The sequence below is a fragment of the Gopherus flavomarginatus genome, chromosome 13 (assembly GCF_025201925.1).
Source record: "Gopherus flavomarginatus isolate rGopFla2 chromosome 13, rGopFla2.mat.asm, whole genome shotgun sequence".
Lineage (NCBI taxonomy): Eukaryota > Metazoa > Chordata > Testudines > Testudinidae > Gopherus > Gopherus flavomarginatus.
The window spans coordinates 17,800,132-17,821,524 of NC_066629.1; the positions used below are offsets into that span (position 1 = coordinate 17,800,132).

The 21,393-nt window shown below is 47.2% G+C and overlaps 1 protein-coding gene across 9 annotated transcripts in view; it reads left to right on the forward strand.

The window, feature by feature from the left end:
* NTM (neurotrimin) overlaps positions 1-21,393 on the forward strand; it is a 701,070-nt gene that overhangs the window by 601,565 nt on the left and 78,112 nt on the right. For 8 of the 9 annotated variants that reach the window (XM_050921713.1, XM_050921720.1, XM_050921712.1 and 5 more), the window contains one exon: positions 16,871-16,996. The exons of the other annotated variant lie outside the window; for it this stretch is intronic. In XM_050921713.1, the coding sequence (XP_050777670.1) occupies positions 16,871-16,996 (126 nt within the window). The remainder of the gene's footprint in view (positions 1-16,870; positions 16,997-21,393) is intronic. 9 annotated transcript variants of the gene reach the window in all.

A 21,393-nucleotide genomic window follows, 5' to 3' on the forward strand; every position in this document is an offset into this window, starting at 1 on the left:
CTCGGTCACTGCTTCTTGTGGAGGAAATACTGATACTTTTTGCCTGACAACAGAGATAGGAAAACAGCAAGTGAAGAACTGTGATCCTCTGCCAGAGCTTAAAGGGGACAGAAAATTGGGGATGATCCTCTGTCACTACTGGGCAGCTGTGAGATGGAGTGCGGGGTATGCACGGGTGGACTGGAGGGTTTCTGTGAATGTACAGAGCCTGTGTTGCAGCCCCTCTGAATTCAGCCCAAAGGGATGAGTCACTGTGGGATTTGGTCCCTACTATGTGTTTTGTATCAAGTTGCTTTACAAAAAAAGGCTCTGTCTCCAAAAATGTGGATTTTTAAGGCTCTGTCTCCAACATGTGGGCGATGCTGCATTTGAGATAACCTTACAGTTTTCCAGTGACTCTCCTTGCTGTGAGGATGATTGACATGTCTGAGGATGTCCTGGATCCTCACATTGCAGGACAGTTTATAGTGAAAAGTGGGCCTATGTCACAAATGTCAGGAAGGGTGGTGCTGATGACCCTGTGTTAATTGTCTGGCTGTGCAACATATCGGGTGGCAGCATGGTCTGCAGGATAGTGCCCTCAACTGGGAGTCAGGAGGATCATTCCCAGCTGTGCCACTGACCTGCTGGGTGACCTTGGGCAAGTCCCAGCTGTGCTTCAGTTTCTCCAGCTGTAACATAAGGGAATTGGTGCTACCCTTTGAAAAATGCTTTGAGACCTGTCTACAGATGATAACACTTCCCATGCAAGGATCTCAAAGTGGTAATGAATGAGTAATAAATCAGGTCTCTCAACACCCTCAGTGAGTTGGTCAACATACTTATCCTCCATTTAGAAAATGGGGAAAGTGACTTGCCTACGGTCACCCAAGTCTCTGGAAAAGCTGGGACTACAACTTGGATCTCTGGACTCACGGGATCTTGTTTAAACCACTAGATAATGCTCCCTCTTTTGTGCTCAGTGCTTCTTTTTCTTAATGTAAAGATCCCCACCAAATGGCCCTGGATGGAGATATGGCTGGTCTGTCTCTCCCATATAAAGCAACACTGCTATGTATTTTAAACATGCTGATGAAAGAGTCTAATAGCCTCAGATTAATGCATTCATTCCCAATCAATTGAGGGGCTCATTACACTTCTCAGACACAGCCTTGCCTCTGCTAAATCGGCCTCGGGTAATGAGCCATTCAGCCGCTGCTCTGCAGTGCTGCTGTCCCAAAGATGGGGGGAGAGAGTGAGTGGCTGAAGCTGAGAAAAAACAAACAATGAGATGGATGGGGGCAGGGTGTCCTTAAGGAGCACTGGGGGATACTACTCCCAGCTCCTCCGGGGCAAAAACAGGATTCCCTGTAAATAAGACATCAGCGCAACATTTGGGTGAGATGCAGATACGCAGGCAGCTGAGAGAGTCTGATATCAAATGTTTGCAGGCCTCTCTAGTATCAGACACCATACCAGGGGGGTGAGTGCATCAATCTGTGAGTCTCCAGCCGAGAGAGACGACAGTACCAAAACCACTGGCTGCGCACAAAGTGACTCCTGTACCTTTCTGCTTCTCTGATAGATGCCCAATCTGAATAGAAATCACACAAGGGTGCATTCCCTATGTAAGACTGGGGCTTGGACAGACAGCTGCAGAGTCAGCAAAGACGGGCTAAGGAGCCGCACCATCTCCATCCTGCGATTACAAGAGGGATATGCCAGGGTAATGGCTCTCGACAGAGATGTTTGTTTCTTTATTTCTTCATTATAAACTTAGAAAAGATGTGAGTGGTAGGTAGACAGATGAAAGATATAACAGGTATGCAGATCTAGTATGTGGAGAGAGAGAGATGGTAGGTAGATATTTAGTTAGAAATGGAAATGCAGGCAAAATTTTGGCTTTTTCGTTGGTTTCACATTAAAACCATGAATCTGCCTGGCTTTTGACCATCAGTTAACCAGTATTTGTTCACATCTCCCACATCTTTCAGCAGTCCTGGCCCGAGTCATGTTTTCCCCAGCACATTCTGTCCAGCTCTTTGAATTAGCTTAGCATCATTGTGGAAAGCGTAACAAAAACCACGTACTCTGTGCTTGAGTCAAAGGGAGAACATGAATGAGAGAGAGCGAGCACACAACGATAAGAATGAACATGCAAGAGCAGAATGTGTGCTTAATGGAGAGGAGATTTATTTGTCTCTGGGTCTGTTTAAGCCTCTAGATAGATCATAAAAAACACAACCAACTCCCCAAAAATCGCCGCCATGTAATTTTAAGGGCATCATTTTAACCAGTACTTCACATAAGACTCCTACCCTGTATTCATTGAAGATGCTAGCTACATTAGAGCATCTTATTGATCCTTGGAAGGGTTGGCTTCATTCTTTAGTTCATGCAAGTGATACGGGGCAGGGGGCAATTCAACCCTCTATGTGTCCCTCTGAAGAAGCCCAGTGGCTTTCCAGTTCCTGAGGGAAAACAGCAGCAGAAGAGGCTAATGGTCCATAGATGAATGTGAGCATGATGCTTGTGGCTTATTTCTTGAGATCATCTCTCCAGGTGTGTGGTTGAGTGGTGAGGGCAGGTGACTGGGAGTCAGGTCTCCTTGATTCTGTTCCGTTACTGTGTGACTGTGGGCAAGTCACTTTTAACCTCAGGACATGCTGAGGGAGGGGAGCTGAGTTCGCCAGGCTCCTCTCACTCCAGCAGGAGGCCCCATGTCTTTCATGAAGTCCCTCCCCTGGAAGAGGCTCCTCCAAATATGCCTATTGCCCCATGCTGACAGCCTCCCAGCTGCCAGCAAGCCTAAAGCCACTCTGTGGCTGTGCTCTGCCTCTCCCTGGCTGATTCCCAGTCAGAGAAGGCAGTCAGGAGCCAGCAGGTTGTGAGGGGAAGAGAGAGGGCGGGTCAAGATGGGCTGCTTTCCCTCAAGGCAGAAATCCTCCCTGACAAGAAGGTAACCCTAGAGCTATCCATCTTGAGGCCAGTCCTCAAGATGTAAGAACCTGGGATGAAATCCTGGCTCCATTGAACTCTCTGGAAGTTTTGCCATTGAATTTAATGGGAACAAGATTTCATCCCAGAGTTGCTGAGTACCCATAACTCCCTGTTGTCATTAATGGGAGTTATTTCTAGGCGCTCAATAGCACTCAGGGTCAGGCCCTAAATTAAAAATCCTAAGGCTGGACCTCTCGGAGCCTCACTCTGGCTATCTGCAAAATGGAGCTGCTAGTAATAGCGCCTACCACATTGTCTTCTGTTTGTGGTGCTTATTCAGCCCCATTACTGCAGTATCTGAGCACCTTACAGTCTTTAATGTATTATCTTTGCAATACCCCATGAGGCAGGGCCATGTTCTTGCTGCCATTGTGGAGATGGGGAACTGAGATAAAGAAAAGCTAAGTGACTTGCCCAAGGTCACAGTGGGAAATCAGTGGCAGAGCAAAGAATTGAACCCAAGTCTCTAGCTAGTGGTCTAAACATTGGGTCATTCAGTCCCTGCCACTGACTAACACAGTTAATGTCTGTGAAAGGGTTTTGCTGTGAAGGGGAAGTGCAAATCATGATCACCATTCCCCACCGTTTCCCTCTGGAATAGGCAGCCAAATCCTTTTTCATTCCTGGCGCCCACATTGAGATGAGAAGCCACAGGCTGCAGCAGCTGGTGTCCGACAATCACCAGGATCCCAGCGGACTTGCTCCTGCCTAGAGCCGGACATCGAGGAAAGGGGAGTGGGGGAATGGGAAATGGGAGAGAACTATTGTCAAATCCCCAGCTTGCCCTTTCCGATCTAAAGTTCACTTGTGATATTTTTCTTGACTCCAGTTGCTAATGCGTTTTGTTCTCCTGAGTGCGCCGGGCCTGACTTCCTGCTCAGCCTTTAATTAGTTTCTGGATGATGACATCTCCGCTGAGAATCATCCAGTCGTGTCCCTCCGATCTCAGGGGGAGATAAAGGAATCTAATAAAGACATTCAGCATTTCTAGGTGATGGGTTTGACATGCTTTGTATTAACAAGGAATAGTGTTCAAACTTTCACTCTCACTCTGTCTCAACACTTCTCAACTCACTCCCGTGTGGTGACATTTCACAAGGGGATTAACAGAGGCACCGTCAGCTCTGAGGCCTTGTAGGATGAAACAGAGATGGCTGGGAAGTACTACACTCTTGTGATAGAGAAAGAGGGTGGGAAGGAGTCATTCTGTGTTCGACTGGCAGTGTGGTTACTTTGTGAAGAGCTCATCTTGTTTGCGGCATAGTTGTAGTTATGCTGGTCCCAGGCTTTTAGAGAGACAAGATGGGTGAGGTAGTATCTTTTATTGGACCAACTTGTGTTCGTGAAAATAGCACGCTTTCCAGATTACACAGAGCTCTTCTTCAGAGCCCACTTTGATGCTCTGTGGATGGGTGTCTCAGAAACTGGATGGATGATGCGGGAATCTTGGAGTTGTCATATTCCTGCCTGTACTACAGGGTATTTCTTGTCTTGCCGGGGGAATTCCGTACAATAACATGGAGTAAAACAGAGACTTGATTCCTGCAATGTAGCTGGGATTTTAAGAGTCCTGAATAGCAAATACATAGGTAGCTAGTTTATTTTGTATCCATCCATCCCCATCTACACTCATCTGTCTAAGCTATCCTCCATTCATCCCCATACACACCCATGTATCTAATCTATCCTTCATTCATCTTCAGACATCTCTTTCTCCCCCCATCCCTGTATACACACCTACCTCTCTTTCCCCCTCCCACCTCTTACCTGCTGGCTCTTGGAGATGTTAGATTTTGGGTTAAATTTCATCCAGCTCCAACTCAACCATTTTATTTCCAAGGCTGAAACAGTGACTGATGGGTGTTGCAAAAGGTGAATCACCCCTGGATTTGACTGGAGAACACCTGTTCTATACTATTCTATTCTGCTTCTTTACATCACATTCCTCATTTTGTTATTTTAGCCTGTAGCCTGAGATACAGAGTTTGGATTTCTAACCAGGACTGTTCCCATCTGGAGTTTTGGGGCCACCCCACTTTAGCAATAAGGGCCAGCTGCAAAGTCCAGATTTGGACATGGGCTTCCCTAAAGTTGCAGTGGGTGGATTCAGAACCAGAATATTGGTGTGGGCCCAATCTCCATTTTTGCCTGTCTCTGTTTGAAACAGAGATTGGCCCAAACCAGAACCATTACTTGAAACTTGTCCTTTCCTTCTCTAGGGAGCTGGCTAAAATGGACCAAATCATAACAACTAAACTATTTCTTACCATTAAAAGGATTTGGCTTTCAGTTTAGTTTGTGGGGGAGAGGATAGCAGGGAAGGATGGGTGTTGGTGAATCCATATAGAGACCTAGAATGAGAGGGAACATGACCAAAATCTAGAGAGAAACTGAAACAAATCCCCAGATCCAAACAAGTTGTATGTTCTGTGAATACTTGCAGTCCAAACCGAGATCAGGAGCCAGAGTTCTCAATATTTAACAGTAATATCTAGCTCTGTATGGCTCTTTTCATCCATGGATCTCAAGACCCTTTTCAAGGGACATCAGTATCATTGTCATCATCTTACAGATTGGGAAACTGAGGCATGAGGAGATGAAGTGGCATGCCCGCAGTCACTGAGCAGCAGTGATCTATCCACCAGGCCATATTGTTGCCCCTATTTATAATGGTGTTAACCAAACCCCCCAATTTTGGCCATCCCTCAATCTTTGCAGCATTCAAAATCTGAATCCAGACTTGGTGATGTAGATCCAGCTGCCAGGAAGCGATAATTCTGGGTACGTAGGTTCTGATTTTTCTCTGACGGCAGTTACTCTGATGTATCCCTGTTGCCTTCAGTGGAGCTAGTCTTGGTTTAGACTGATGTAAATGAAATCAGGATTGGGCTCCATTTTGGCACTCAGCCCCAGTGTGTGTCTACATAATCCTGCTGCTTGCCCTGTGATTTATATCAGCGTCCACAAATACTTTACTAATGCCTGATTGGAAACTCCTTTTCTCTTCCCCCCTGCAATGAATTATGATAATATCTTATCATATAACATGCTGTAGAGATGTGTGTAAATAATTTTATGTCCTCCAGCTCAGAAAAGCAGTGCTATGACAGCAGGCTTTGTTATCTAGTTTGGAAATCATTTAGACACATCTCTGCGGCATATGATACATCTCATTAGGCCTTATTTTAAAGAGAGCAATTGCTATTAGTTATTTATTAATTGCTTATTAAGGCAGTTATGTATGTCCCTTTCATTTCAGGCATCTCATTTCATTTCTTCAGCTGCGTTCGGCTTTACATAGCTGCGGCTGAGCTCAGCATACCTGGAAGTCGGGCTGGCAAAGTTGGTATTATTCCCCTGGCCCTCCAATCTCCCACCCCTTCCTGCAATCGTAGGTTCACTTGGGGGTCACTTCATAAATCAGAACAGCTTTAGGACTGCAGTGAATTATGACAGCAGGGATGGCGCTTATTAACCATTCTGCTAGCCCAGGGTCTTTGGAGCATGCCTCATGCTCTGGCTCCGCCCCCCAGCACCACTGCTCCTGGCTTGCGTCATCTCAGCTTCCATCTTGCCCCCTGAGAAGAGACCAGGTGGCGTAAAGTCAGCTATTCTGGCCAAGGATTCCTCCGCTCTGAGGGAACCCTCACTGCCTGTTTAAAGCAGCTTGAAGCCCACAGTGTGCCACTGGAGAGGCGCCAATGGGACTTACTGGAGGGCAGGACAGCAACCAAAACTTGCAGAGCCAGATCAGACAGTTGGTCTGTCACATTCCAGGATGCAACCCAGATCAGGGAAGGGTTGCGTCACCACCTCTCCTGCAACCTTGGGTACTTCACAAGGCTTTGCTGTTGTAGCTCCCAAATAGTCAAACAGCATGCAGGTCACCACCTGAGTGTCTGTGTGTAACTGCAGTCCTGGTCCACAACTCGGACACTAACAGCCTGTCAGCAACACACCAGCCACACTCTGGCTTCCAGCAGCCTGAGTTACGACCTGCAGGGTGACCCCAACATGCTCGCAGTCCCAAATGTTCCCCAAAACTTGGTTTCTGCACTGTCCATCCCTCTCCTTGATAGTTCAGAGGCCTGTTACCCCTGGGAGGGATCAGTATACAACAGTTTGCTACTTTAACTGCAGTTAGCAAACAGTTCAGTTGAAACACAACACTGGATTCATTTTGATTACAAATAAAACAAGTTTATTTAACTACAAAGACTTTTTAAATGAGTACAAGCATAAGGTATTAAAGACAGAAATGGGTACAAGAGAAATAAAGATAAAAAGCCTTCTGGTAGCTAAAACTTAACAACTAAACTTGGTTCAAGGTCAAATGAGGATTTTTTATCATTCCTCCTCATATGTTCCCACCCACGTTGCTAACCAAAGTGAAAAGGCTGGTTCCTTTGACTTCTTAGGTGAGAGAGAGAGAAAAAGATAGATAGCCTGGTGTGTTTTCCTCCCTCAATTTTATAGTCCAGTCACCCTTTGAAATGCATTTTCCTGAGAGTTAATCCTAGATAAAGTTCCCTTTTGCTGTGAGGATGGAGACATTGGGTCTTGTGGTGGAAAAGGTTCCACACTGTTGCTTGCTAAAATGCAGATGGATCTATTCCTGCCCCTCTTGCTTGCCACTGGATGGCCAGTTGACAGGTGATTGCCAATCAACTTTGATGACACCTGACTAGAGGCATTAGCTTGTCCTTTATCTTTGAGGAACTGGTTTATCCCTCTTGCTGCCTCAAGGACCCTGTTTACTACTTGTATGTAAATTGATGTAAAGACATATTTCATTGATTAGGACAGACCTGTTTAACATCTGCCTGGTCAGGGCTATGTTGGTTTGAACACCATCATATGGAGGGAATTCACAACTTTGTATGTAATGTTGCTACCCTCATTTCACCATGATATTATTGATCAGTGAGTTATTAGTTTTCAGATGATACCTCACAAGGCATAGTTTGTACAAAGATTATTACAGTAGTATGTAGGGTATGAATACAGGGGTTGCATTCAGTCACATGGTCCCACTGGCCCAGTGTCTCACTTCTGGACATTGCCTGGTATAAAAAAAAATGAACCCATAAGTGTCTGTTTGCCTCGTTGTGCAATGCTAGACACCTTCCTGACCACTCTGGAGAGACCAGCTTATGCTCTGGAGCATGTGATTTAATTGTCACTGTGATAGCATGCAAAACTGCCAGAGTGTTTAAGTGATAAGGGGAAGAAATAACAAAGATCCCTTAGCAGGATAGAACTGCCCCTTAAAGATTCCAGTGCACAAGGTGGCGTCTTCTTCATTGTGAAGAACAGTGGGCGCCGTTCTATGCTCACATTGATGTGAGTCACTTGATCAGGACTCGGGACAGCTGGAGACTTTACCAGAGACTCCTTGTGTTTTCTTGGCCAAACTGCTTAGTCTCTCCAGGCCTCAGTTCCCTATTTGTAAAATAGGTCTAACCCTATTTCATTTCTCCCAGACTTGGTCTATTTAGATTGTAAATTCTTTGGGCAAGGATTGTCTCACTATAGGTATGTACAGCACCTAGCACAACAGGGCTCCGATCTCAACTGGGATCTCTCATGTCATACAAATAAATGATAATTAACAACTTCATTAAAGCCAATGGACGAACACAGGAGGAAGACACAGGGAAGTGTGGCTCTGAGACCTTGATTTTCCTCATTTATATTGGCCTAACGCCATTGACTTCAGTCGAGTTGCTCCTAATTTGCATGGGTGTGACAGAAAAATCAAACCCTCTGTGTTTTGCTCTTCAAACAACGTGGCGTTAGAATGGCAGATGCTGGTTTGCTGGCCTTTGTAAGTGCTTTAGAATACAAATATTATTGAAGGAGCAGCTCTCCCAGTTTTCTCTCTTACTCCCTTTAGAAAAACAAGCGCGAGAGGGAGAGGAGACTCAATGGAACAGTCTGGCAGCAACTATAGAGGGATCTGTACATAGACGCCAACTTCCTGTTTTCCTGGGGGGTGCTCAACTCCCATTCCACCCCAAGCCCGGCCCCCACTCCACTCCTTCCCCAAGCCCCCACCCTCACTCCACCCCTCCACCTCCAACGCTTCCTGCACACCGCCGAACAGCTGATCATGGCAGGGGGGAGGTGCTGGGAGGGAGGGAGGGAGGAGGAGCTGATCAGCGGAGCTGCCAGTGAGTGCTGAGCACCCACTATTTTTTTTCCGTGAGTGCTCCAGCCCCAGAGTACCCATGGAGTCGGCACCTACGGATATGCCAAGAACTTGTGTGTGAATGGAAATGGACGGAATTGGTTTGGATGCAGCCAGAAGGAACAGAATGGTTCTGAGGTCCAATAAAAGGATATAAGGCCTTTGACTTCTAGGACACTCTGAGTCCAGGTTGGCAATTGCCAATAGATGCTTTATATAGACTGAGGTGGATAAGTATAAATTGGTATCAACTAGCCATGAGTAGGGATAAACTGGCCATGAATAAATTGAGGCTAGAAATTAGAAGAAGGTTTCTAAGCATCAGAGGAGGGAAGTTCTAGCACAGCTTCCCAATAGGTGCAGGGGGGCTGAGGGAAGAGAGGAATACAACCTAGCTAGTTTTAAGATGGAGCTTGATGAGTTTCTGGAGGGAGGTATATGACAGGGCTGCCTGTGGTAGCAGGGGACTGCACTCAGTGACACAGAAGGTCCCTTCCAGCCTTTTGTCCCCGTATGCATGAAAGGTGATGTTCTGTGTAGTGTTTATTGGAGGCAGTGTGATCTAGTAGAAATGGGACTTGACTAGGAGACTTGGGTTCTGTTCTTCGCTCTAACTCTGACCTGCTGTGGGATGTTGCTCCAGTCAGTTCCCTGCTCTGTGACTCAGTTTCCCAATCTGTAATAAAACACTGTGAGGTCGACTGATGAAAGATGCCGTCCAAGACATTTGTTAGAAGCAGAGAATCTGCCTGTTCAGTGCTCAGGCAGCTGCCACTGTGCATTTCAGATTGGTTACAGAACATTAGCGTTATTCTCAGTCCTTTTCTCTTGTCAAAGGGAACGATTATTAAATAAAGAACAAATATAATGTTCCTTAATCTGAAACAGATGTCACCTAGGCTGAAAAATACAAGTTTTGAACTTTGTGTGGGGAAGAAAAACCAGTAGTATTCTCCAGTGATAGTCCTTAACTGTAGCTAGTGTAGCGTTTTGGACCATTGATGTAGGATGTTCTGTACACTTCTGTAAGGGCCGTTACCATCTGAAGGCTGTTTGAAATGAGTTTTTTGGGTTCTCAGTCTAGCCCGCAAGGCACAATGGTCTGTGTCATAAAGAACAACCACATTCATTAATGTCCATGCTAGCAAGAAGTCACAGATTTAAATGGGCCATATCTATGGATGGTGCTGATGTCCCGTACCCCCCATCATCACCATAGTATCTAAGCACCTAACAATTTCTAATGGCTCTTTCCTCACAACACCCATCTGAAGTAGTGCAGTGCTACAGATGGGGAAATGAGGCACAAAGAAACCAAGTGAGTTGCCCATGGTTATCTAGGAAGTTTGTGTCAGAGACAGGAATTGAACTCAGGTCTCCCAAAACCTAGATGAGTGCCCTAACTACTAGACCGTCCTTCCTCTCTGGACACTCACCTCAAACTTCACCTTCCATAGAAACTAACCTTCCCCTTCGACCCCCTAGAGAGGACACCTCCCATTCGGAGGCAAGGGAGATGGACTGCAAGAGCCGGCTCTGCTTGCTGGCTCAGCAGAAAGCACTGGGATTTTCAGTATGCTCGTGAAATATCCAGTCCAGTTGTGCAGACCCAGGAAGTTTGGATTGTTTGGCTCTGGCTGAGAGAAGAGGCTGAAATCTGGAGTGCTCATCTGAGCCGAGCTCCGCTCGCAGATCTGAACTGAGGAGCACAGCATGGACACAAGACTGAGCACATCAGGAACTGTCTGCTCCAGAAAGAGAGCTCATGCGGGGAGGTGTGGCCAAGGAAATGAGCGAGGACATAACACCAGGGGAAGGGATGGGCACTGTCAGCACAGCCCTCGAGGATGGGGACGGTAGATGGGGAGATCATGATGATGGGGCGATGGCATGGACCGAACGAGGAGGCAGAGCCAGAGATGTTTATGTAAATACAGGAGGGCTATTAAAAAAAAGGCTGGAACAGGGATCACAGAGGACATCAATCACCCTGTTAACGACTGGGAGCGTGTCACCTGGGGAATGGCTCAGGAGGTACGTGCCTGCTAGTCCCAGTGTGTGGGGAGCAGAAGCATCCATATGTTAGCATGAGTGTGTGCAGACACAGAGGAAGGGGCTGTGCAATCCACCCAAAGCTGCATATGTGCCACGTGTCTGCAGGGGTGGACACATGTCTGCGGGTAAGAGTATGAGGCAATTGGGTATGTGCATGGTGCACATGTTGGGGCATTTCTCTGTGAATAGATGTGCATATACCATTCAACAAGCACACCACACAGATGCACACCCTCCATGCATATATATATAATGTGCATGTGCCATCTCTTTTAGCTAAATACTGTGTTTTCTAATCTGCTGAGTGTGTGGGCAAGAGGGATGAAAACTGACCCTGCGACAAAGCCAGGTTACATTCTGAGGACCCACAAAAGGGGCTGAATCTGCTCATAGCAAACTAAACACCTTTCCCAGCATCGTGGCAAAGAAAATGAGATCAGCAAAAGCACAGGCCCCGCTCTGGGGAAATCTGCACGCGGCAGACTGGCGCTGCCATGTTTAATCACCCCCGAGCAAGAGAGATGCCAGGAAGAAAGGGATTGGCAACAATGAGAGAATTCCTACCCAGGATGCCTGGATTTATTTATTCGTCCTCATCTGGGTGCAGTTCCATCTGCATCTTTCGTTCGGTTCGCGATTCCTCACCCCTACCTTGGCTGTAGAAATACTGGCCAAATAATAATGCATTTTAATATAGATGTAATGGGATTACTACTGAATGTTAAATAATATCAGATTTATATTTATGGTCACTTATTTATTAAGGCTTTTCTCCCTTGTGTAGTAAAACCTTACACTCTATATCTGTTAAGTTTCAAGGAAGGCATTTTAAATAATTCATTCAATTAATTATTCAAACATTTAATTTGCATACAATAACTGTCGTGTTAAATCTGAACATTGCATATATAATTGAAAGGGTAACTAAAGGCTCCTCTGCCCCTGTCACACTCATTTTCTTCTCCAGGTACTCCAGTGTCACCTCTGCCTTGCTCCAGCTGATTTTTGATTGGGGCAAATCTTTTCATTCCTTGGGCACCTAAAGATTCTTCCCAACTCCATCCTGAGATGTGGGCGTCAGTGTGGGCTCATTGCCAGTTGGTGCGTAAGAGGCTAACGATTGCAGCTCACGTAGCTAAGTGGATTTATGTGCCAAGATCAGAAAGTGCTTAATCAACTGACCATATACTATTATATGCAAGGCCAAAACTGTCCCAGGCCGCCAAACAAATATAACATCAAATACAGTGGTAAGATAGAGAATGCAAGCGCTCCCGAGTCAGGAACAGCAGAGTTGAAAGATTAACTTTAAGACTGCCTTCTTATAATTGTGTTTTAAAATGTGGCTACTCTTTACATTTGTCAGTTGATGTAATACAACTTGGAGTGTCTGATGCAAACGAATGTGTTGCTAAGTGATATTACAGTAAGTAGCGTCTTTTAAGCCCAAGTGAGATCTACAAAACAAGCCAAGTTTGATGAAAATGGATTCAGTAGTTTTAAACTCATGAATGGCCCAGAGCTGAATTAGAAAGGAAGTATGGACTTAGGATAAGGCACTGCACTTATATTTGTGCTCAATTGCTGCCTCTTCTTGTATGACCTTGAGCAAGTCCCTTGATCTCTCTGTGCTTCAAGTCCCTCTCTGTAATGTGAGGATAATAAATATTTCCTTTGTCTGTCTTGTCTATTGAGATGGTAAGCTCTTCAGGGCAATGACTGTCTCTTATTGTATTTACGTACAGCTCCTAGCATAGTGTGGCTCCAGTCTCAATCGGGACCTTATTATGGCGTCAGAACATAATGTTGCCAGTATCCTTGGCTCCAGCCCCTCCTACCTCCCTCTGGGTCTTCCGTACCTCAGCCCTCTGGTCAAATCATGGAACAGCTCCTTCCTTCTGAGGTTCTCAGAGTCCCATCTGATGTCAACAAAAAGTTCTTGGCCCCTCCTGTGGCTCAGCTCTCCAGCCTGAGCCAGCCCCAAACTGCTGGGCCTCTCCAATTCATCAGCTTTCTTCACCAAGCTAACAACTGGAGGTTCCCTAGTGTGTCCCTTTCCCAGGGCTCTAACAGTCTTTCTCCAGGACTCTCCCAGTCACCTCCAAGCCCCAAATCAGGGCTCCTCCCCTACAGGAGCCCATGTGCTTCCTGTGGGTTCCCCCTAGCCTGTAGTCCCATGCCTTCTCCAAGGAGAGCACTCTCTTCCTTCCTCTCACCTGGCATTGCCAGTCATATCTAAGCAGCTCCCCACATATACTGTTCTGGCACTCTTCTTGTAGAACTCAGATGTTCTATGCTGATTGGCTAACAAGCCAGCACCTGGAGCACCTACTTGCTCCCAGGTGTAGCTTACAGGGTCAGCATGGGCCAGTTAAGTCCTGATTCTCCATGAAGGGCCACTGGCCCAAGGTCATGCCTGTCGGTGTAACTGTCATACAGCTAATAATGAACATAATCCCATCTCCTCCAGTTGGCAGAACTGCTAGGAGCACAGCATCCCTTAGCACCATACTGGGGCACTGGTTCAAAGGGGAACGTACAAAGTACATCTGCCTTGGAACTGGAGGTGGAATTTTCAGCACAGATAGTCGTCCCTACACTGGACCCGACTTACTGGCTAGTCACTTCAGTATACACCGAGGGTTTTGGATGGGATCATACTTACGCAGCCAGCCCATCCTGCTGCTTGCTCCCCTGTGGCTGCCCTTCTACCATTAGTGCACTAACTCGATCAGAGCCTGTGTGAGTCTATCTACCCAAGCTGGAAATGATATCACCAGCTCAAAGTGTAGACGTACCCACAGTCCAGTTAGATTGGCTCTTAGCAAGAGCTGCGATGACTCACCTAAATGTAGGTACAGTTCATCCACTATCATCTCCGTGCCCTGCCCCAGGAGCTCTTCCATTCTGCCTACATTTGTTCTGCTGTTGTCCTCCGGTGTATGATTAGCAGATTAGCTGTTGTGTCCAAAGTAGGGAAAATGAACTCCCAGCAGTCTTCACATCACAGGGTAATTCATTACCCACCTTGATTTCCACTTAAACTGTATTTTAAATATACTTCCAGCCACTAACCTTTAATCACACTGGCATTCACAAAAAAGCCCATCTTTTTATTTTATTTTATTTCATTTTATTGTCCAAGGCTAGCATGACATAATCCCTTCCAGGCTGTCTTGGAGTGCTTTATGGATCAATAAATTACTTACCTGTGTGGCAGAGGCAAGATGTCCAAGGAAAGCCCCTGCAGTTGTTCTGTCTCAGCCAGTCCCCTGGAAAGTTCTATGTGCATACCAGCTAATCGTGCATACATGAGGATCCAGAGAGATGAAGGCGGTGTCTAGCACAGGGGATGCTGTAGCCTGTGGCTGTCATGCCTGGGTGAGAGTCAAGAATGGGAGTAGCAGTGGTTCTTTACACTATTCGTGGATTTTCAGCTGGCATCAATGACATAGCTCCACTGAAGTTCATAGAGCTTTGCTGATCTATAATAGCTGATAATCTGGCCTTACATTTCCTCTTATGGAAAAGTCCTGTAGAAAATGCAATAATGATGAAGAAACCTTGAGGATTCTATGCAAAGTATTCAGAACACCTATGGAACATATAGAATCCTTTCTATAGGTTATTTTTTTATCCTATAAAATTCCATAGCAGGAACTGAGTTTTCTATTAAATGTGATAGGATGGTCCAATGAAACAGAAAGGGGTTTATTTCTGTTCAGTTCTACAGGGCTATTTTCATGGAGGTTAATAGAGAGTTTGTCTCGCAGAGACTTCCTCTCCCTTCGGAGACCACACAGATCACATCCCATCCCCTGCTCACATGGCAATGTGACATTGGGGAAGGCTTTAGCTGTTTTCTTTCAACTGTATTTAGTGCACGGAGCACTGAGCCCCTTTGGAATACGTCTCGTCATGCTGTTTCCTTTTGCTCTTCATTTCATTTCTGTCCTGCTCGTTCTACTCATGTATTCTTGTTGACAAGACTCCCTCTTTCCCTATATGTATCTATAGCCCCTCATGGCCAAGGTGGAGTCTGCTCTACCAGGCAGCTTTGGCCAAGGAAAGGCATACGCAGGAACGCAGCAGGGAAACTCCCTTCCAGCTCAGGGACACCTGTTCCAAACCCTCCTGAGTAAACACGCTCATTGGAATAGTACAACGGACATAAGAAATGGAAATATTTATTTGCAGAGGGGTGGATGGAGAAAAACACCAGGGGGGAGAAGATAGGGGGAGTGGCAAAACAGGATTACATCCAACACAAGAACCTGTGGACCCAGTGCTACCACAGTATAAAAGGATAGATGCCAAGAACTGTGTGTCTAGACTCAGAGGTCAAGAATCCCGGGCAGCATTCCAGTCCAGCAGTGAGCTGTGAGTGCAGCGCCAATGCTAGGTGTAAGCAGGCTTAGTAATTGCTTAGGGCCCCGCACCGCTCAAGGGGGCCCCCTATTCACTTTTCGTTATGTGTTGTGTGGGGTGGGAGGGAGGCCAAACGTTTTCCTGCTTAGGGCCCCCAATGGACTAGCTCTGCCTTTATTTGGGTGCTCCTGGTCATCTTCAGCACCCGTCCGCTTTCAACAACCAACCCATCTGGTGTTCTGCTGCTCTCCACAAACCCACACAGAGTAACAACCCCCTCCCCTTTGCTAGCTACAGCCTCCCTCCTTATTCCCCATGCAAAGTCACAAGCACCAGTACTCTCAGCCCCATAGAGTTCTGGTCAACGGTGACTCCGGTTTATACGTCTCAGGTGATTCCTTCCTGGCACAGTGCACCTCCTGGCTCCCATCTTGGGACATCCCCGGAGAGCCACTCTATCTCTCCCAAGTTTTGAGCTGGTTCTCGCCTGCTTCGCTGTGCAATGGCCAACACGCTGTAGGCCCTCTTGTCTGGAGCTACAGGCACCCCCAGGTCCCTCTCATGCTGCTCCTCTCAACTCCCCTCCCCTCAGAACAGCCTCAGGATGAGGTTTTAAAGGGGCTGTGCTCTCTAAACCCCAAGGGGGTACACATCCTACCTTAGATATGTTGCCCAACCATCTGGTTCTCTTCTCCCCAGCTCCCTCCCTGGACATTGGTGAAGAGCAGCACGAGTGGATCTCATCCCTGAGGGCACCACTGTATTCCTCTTCTGTGTAGTGGCAGCTCATAGAGGCAGCTAGGCTGGCTCTTTCTCCTGGCTTCCAGCTTCTTTCACAGGCCTCCAGAATCTGCTTCATGACATAGAGGCAGCTGCAAACAAGGGGCTTGAATTAGCACCACGCGATGAGTGAGCTCTGGGCACCCCACCAGCGAGAGCTCTACCGGCCCTAGTTTGGAAATGCCTGGCAAAGAGGGTGTTTTCCTCCAGTTAATCCTCTCGAGGACATGATTCCAATGGAAACAGGGCAGGGAGTAGGTTAAGGAGGGATTTGGGGGTAAGCAGCCTGTATATCTGGGAAGGAAGTGGCAATGGGGGAATGTCACCTCCATGTTAGATGGGGCTGATGAGCTGTTGCTTAGCTGGTAATGGTGAGATGGGGAGAATCCACCTACACACACAAACTCCATCACACACACACAAAACCCTGGAGAATTAAAATGAAACAGTCAAATCTGAACCTGCCACCTCCTTACTTCTTCCTGTATGTCATTCCAGTGTCTCCCAAAATTGTTGAGATTTCTTCCGATATCTCCATCAACGAAGGCGGCAACATCAGCCTCACTTGTATAGCCACGGGCAGACCGGATCCTACAATCACCTGGAGGCACATCTCCCCCAAAGGTAAGATGGCCACATGTGGCCTCATGCATTCCTAGTGCTATCCCTGCAGTAGGGGCTTAGGGGCACCAGCCATTCCCACTCACAAAGACAGATGTGATGCATGCTGCAAGGAGGGGTCTCCGGTTGGAGGCTGGAATTCTGGCCACAGAGTATGTGCAGTTCTGCCTGATGGCCTGGAAGGAAGATTCCATCCTTCCCTGCCCCAGGAATTGATCCTGAGAGCACAAATGATTTTAGACTGTGTCCTGAAGAGAGGATTCAGGGCTAACATGGCACAAATTCTCAGTTGTGTTTGTGAAGACACTGCACTAAGTGCGAGTTTGTTTTTTTATCATAATTGTGGGTTGAATGCTTTAATCAGACTAGTGTGATAACAGGAGATCTTGGTGAGTGCAAGTTCGATCAAGGGCAACGTTTTGTTTTTGTGTAGGGCCTATACAAAACACCAGTTTAAAAAATGCAATATTAAAAGTTACCATTGGGATGTCCATATCAGTGCCAATTAGAGCTGGAAGTAGCAATGCAAAAAGAGAGAACACAACTAAACAGATTATATTAATTGCCATCTCATTAATTAATAAACAACAGAGGCCTGTAACAGTGTGGATTTGATTGCTGGAGATTCCAATAGGCACAAATTCATTGATATCTGATCACATTTCAAAATACTTTCCCTGTGATTTTATTTAATTTCACTTTGCATTGTGCGATCTCCAGTGTTTCTCAGATGCTGTTGAACCAAGCGGTTAGGATTGGTTAGACTAGGATGATGACTGGAAGGCTTTGAGTACTGGGGGTCTGGTTACAGTGCCCGCCAGCCTGCTGTCAGGTTAGATCAGGGCAGGGTCTGATTGTCTGTGATATCGGCAGCTCTCTACCCTCAACCCGCATGGAATGAAAGAACCTCAGGGTTGAATGTATCTATTAGACAAACATAACTCCCCTGAGAAACATACCCATTTGTCCAATTGTTCCCCAGTCTAAGTCCATGCTAATCACTGCAATGTCTGAGTGCGACCCCAGAGCTCTCAGCTGACCCCAGTGCTTTCTGCGGCTGCTGGGCCAACTCATTAATCCTATGGACTGAGAGGGACGGAGCAGGGATCCCGACACCTCACTCCATTCCTTTCCTGTCACTTACAATGGGGACCTTTCGAACGGGTCTGTTACAAAACCCAGCCTTCCCTGCATGTGTTGACCTCTCTGCTTGAGATGGATGCACCTCACGTGGGCCAAGCTGCTGAGTGGGCCCTTTGTGTGGGTGATTGATAAAGTCCATGCCACAGATCTCTGTGTGCTCCCTCCCCTAGCTGAGCATCTAATGGGACTGGATCAAGGTTACTGCCAGTGCATCTATCACTATCAGCAAGCGTTTATGGTAGGGCATCTCTGCACTGATCCATTTGCTCCCACTCTATAGCCATTCCTCTTCTTTCTTTCTTTCTTCTCCCTCCCCCCAATCCCCTTCGCTCTATTCCCCCCATACTCCCCTCCCTGTCGCTGAGGTTCTGCCACGACTGTCTTTCAGAGGGGCTGTTATCTCTGTGTGCTGCCATCCAGCAGATTTCTTTCCTCAGGGGAGCTTTACCTGTGCTTCAACCAGATGTTTCCATTTTACTTAGGTCTTAGCTGCTATGGAAACTGAGGATGCACCAAGGGGAGAGGAGTGAGCTAATCAGAAATTACCTGTGGAGTTGGATAATTTACAACAGTAGCTGTTACCAGATTTCTGGCCCAGATTAGAGATTCTGCATTTGAAACCCAATAGAACTAATCGCAGCACAGACTGCATGGGGCTGGGTTCTTGCTAGCTGGGAGTGCCAAGCTCAGAATTGGCACAGGGCAGCTCCAATGCCTGCCTACCTACCTATTTATTGCCAGACATGCCATCTCTCTCGCTCGCTCACTAGCTAAGTAGTTATGACTACATTTGATCTGTCCTCTGTCTCTCAGTGTCTCCACCCACACCCGTCGTACCATCTTAACACTTTTATAGTGCCTGGGGATGGGGGCGACTATCTGTGAGTTGATTATTTGGCTGTCATCTGTCTATGTTTGGGCATCCTGAGACCTCAACGTGTGCTACATGCCAGAAAGAAAACTCCCCAGTTTTGTTAATCCCAAGCAAATGCATTTTGACATGGTTCTGTAAAGAGCCTGACAGGGGAGCCTTCTAAGAGGCAGTGTCGTCCGAGGAGCAGGGAGGGGACTGTAACCCATGTATCTGGCTCTGCCAATTATTCCCCAATGACCTCGGACGAATCACTTCCCAACCCCATGCCTCAGTTTCCCTCAGCTGGATTCTCTGAAGTGATGAAACAGGGCCACAGGGAATTGGTTATAGGTCCCTGGTCCCATGGTTTCCAGCCCCTGCATTCATTTGAGTGGCTAATGAGCATTTGTAACCTGCACCATCAGTGTGAGGTCTTTCAGTGACCACCTCTTATGCCAGGGCTGAGGCAGGGATGGCCGGTAGCTGGTGTGGAAGCTAGTTCCGCTGCCTTTCCCTGCAGGAGCTACCCTGTGTAATGTGAATTTTCTGCTGATGTTTTCTAGCCACTTTAAGTCCAGTGACTCATCGTCCACCCCTCCCACCCCGCTGTCAGCTCCTTCCCGTCCACCACTGGCTCCTGTGACAACAGAGGAGTCCTTGGTACCTGATTTCTACCAGCCTGCATTGCTCTGGTATAGTGTGATATATATGCACCAGCTTGCACTCATAAACCCCTCTGAGTGCATGGTGCTTATGGGAGCTGCATTCACACCACTTGTTTCCGGGGGTGGGGGGGGGGGGAGAGGGAGGCTTTTCTGGTGCTGACCTAGTTGCTACTTGTGTGTGGGGGTGGGGGTGCATTATTTCTACCATTTAACTCTTTTGCTAAGAGCTGGAACAGGTGAATTTCCTGCTGACACCGTCTCTGTCACTGAGTCACATGGGCTTTGAGTGATCTCTTCTGTGTCTGTGGCTGAATGCTTAAGGCCTTTGGGGAGTTCCCCTGCAGGAGCCGCCTGCCGTTCCTTTGCACATGTCTCCATTCACAGACAGCTCTCTTTCCAAATTCCTCTCGCTGTGAATGACAAAATTAGGATCACTGAGGCAAACAGCTTTTGAAAAGAGCTGTCTAAAGCCTATTCCAGTCTAGCCAAGATCTCATTCCATAACACACACTGTTTCTCTCTGTTTCCATCTCCCTCTCTCTGTTTTGCTAATATACTAAACCCTGGCCCCCAGTTACTCCAGTCCTGGACTCTCCTCCAACTCTGTTGATGCACTCCAGTCCTGATCTGCACCACCCCTTTTGCTGCTTCAGCCCTGGGACTCTCATAAAACTCTGCCGATGCACCTCTCTCCTGACCAGCAGCCTGCTCTGTTATCCCGGTTCTGAGTCCCCCATGCATCTCTGCCAATGCACCTTAGTCTTGACCAGCAGCAACTCCCCTCATCTTTTTATTCTGCACCACAACGTATTATTCCAGCTAGATACCTCTGGTAAAACGTAAAGAGCAAATACAGCCATCCAAGTGGGCTGAGGGAAGAGCAGGTGCTTCAGTCTTCTGACATCTAGTGGAGCAGGGGAGAGGGTCTATTCAATTGCTTAGTGCAAAGATCCAAGATTGTTGTGACTCCTTCCCCAATCTTTGGTGCATCTCCACTGAGAAGTCACCTCCAGCCATCAAATGGGGCCTGGAGGCTCTAATGGGCAGTTCAAGTTCTGCCAGACCCACCAGGCACCCTGCCTTCAAATACCAGTTCAGTAAAAAGCTGTCAGGAGGCCACGCTCTGGCATTTGGTCAGCTGACACCAGCACCCTCGTCATCAGCGCCAGTGCCAGAGCCTACGAGGCACTGAGATCATTAGGATGGCAGTCAGGAGAAGCTTTTCCAGCTGTGTGAAGTGAGGAAACAGGAGAGAGAGAAAGACAATGACGGTCAAGAAATGACGCGCTGTGTGGGAGGCAGCAGCATCCTTCCCGAGAAACCACCCCCACTGCAGAAGAACCTTCTTGTGTCACTTGTGCTGGAGACTTGCCCTCGGGGTGCTTTAAAGGTGCTCTAAATTGGCTGATTTTGGAGGCAGATCTTGCACTCTGCTAATTACTAGAGCTGGGTGAAATTCGCATTTCACAGCGCAGAATACATTTGGCTTCTCCCTGAACTGAAAATCCAGCTCTGATGGAGTTCAGATGCCAACCCAAGTCACATAGCTGTGCCCATACTCCCCAAAAGGGATGGCGTCCAAATGCTCAGGGAATGGGAGAAGGTTTTGCCCAGGAGCCAGATTTTGGGGTTCCAGCCTATGACTACTGCTTCCATCTTTCATAAGAACATATGAACAGCCATTCTGGGTCAGACCAATGGTCCAGCTAGCCTAGTATCCTGTCTCCAATAGTGGCCAG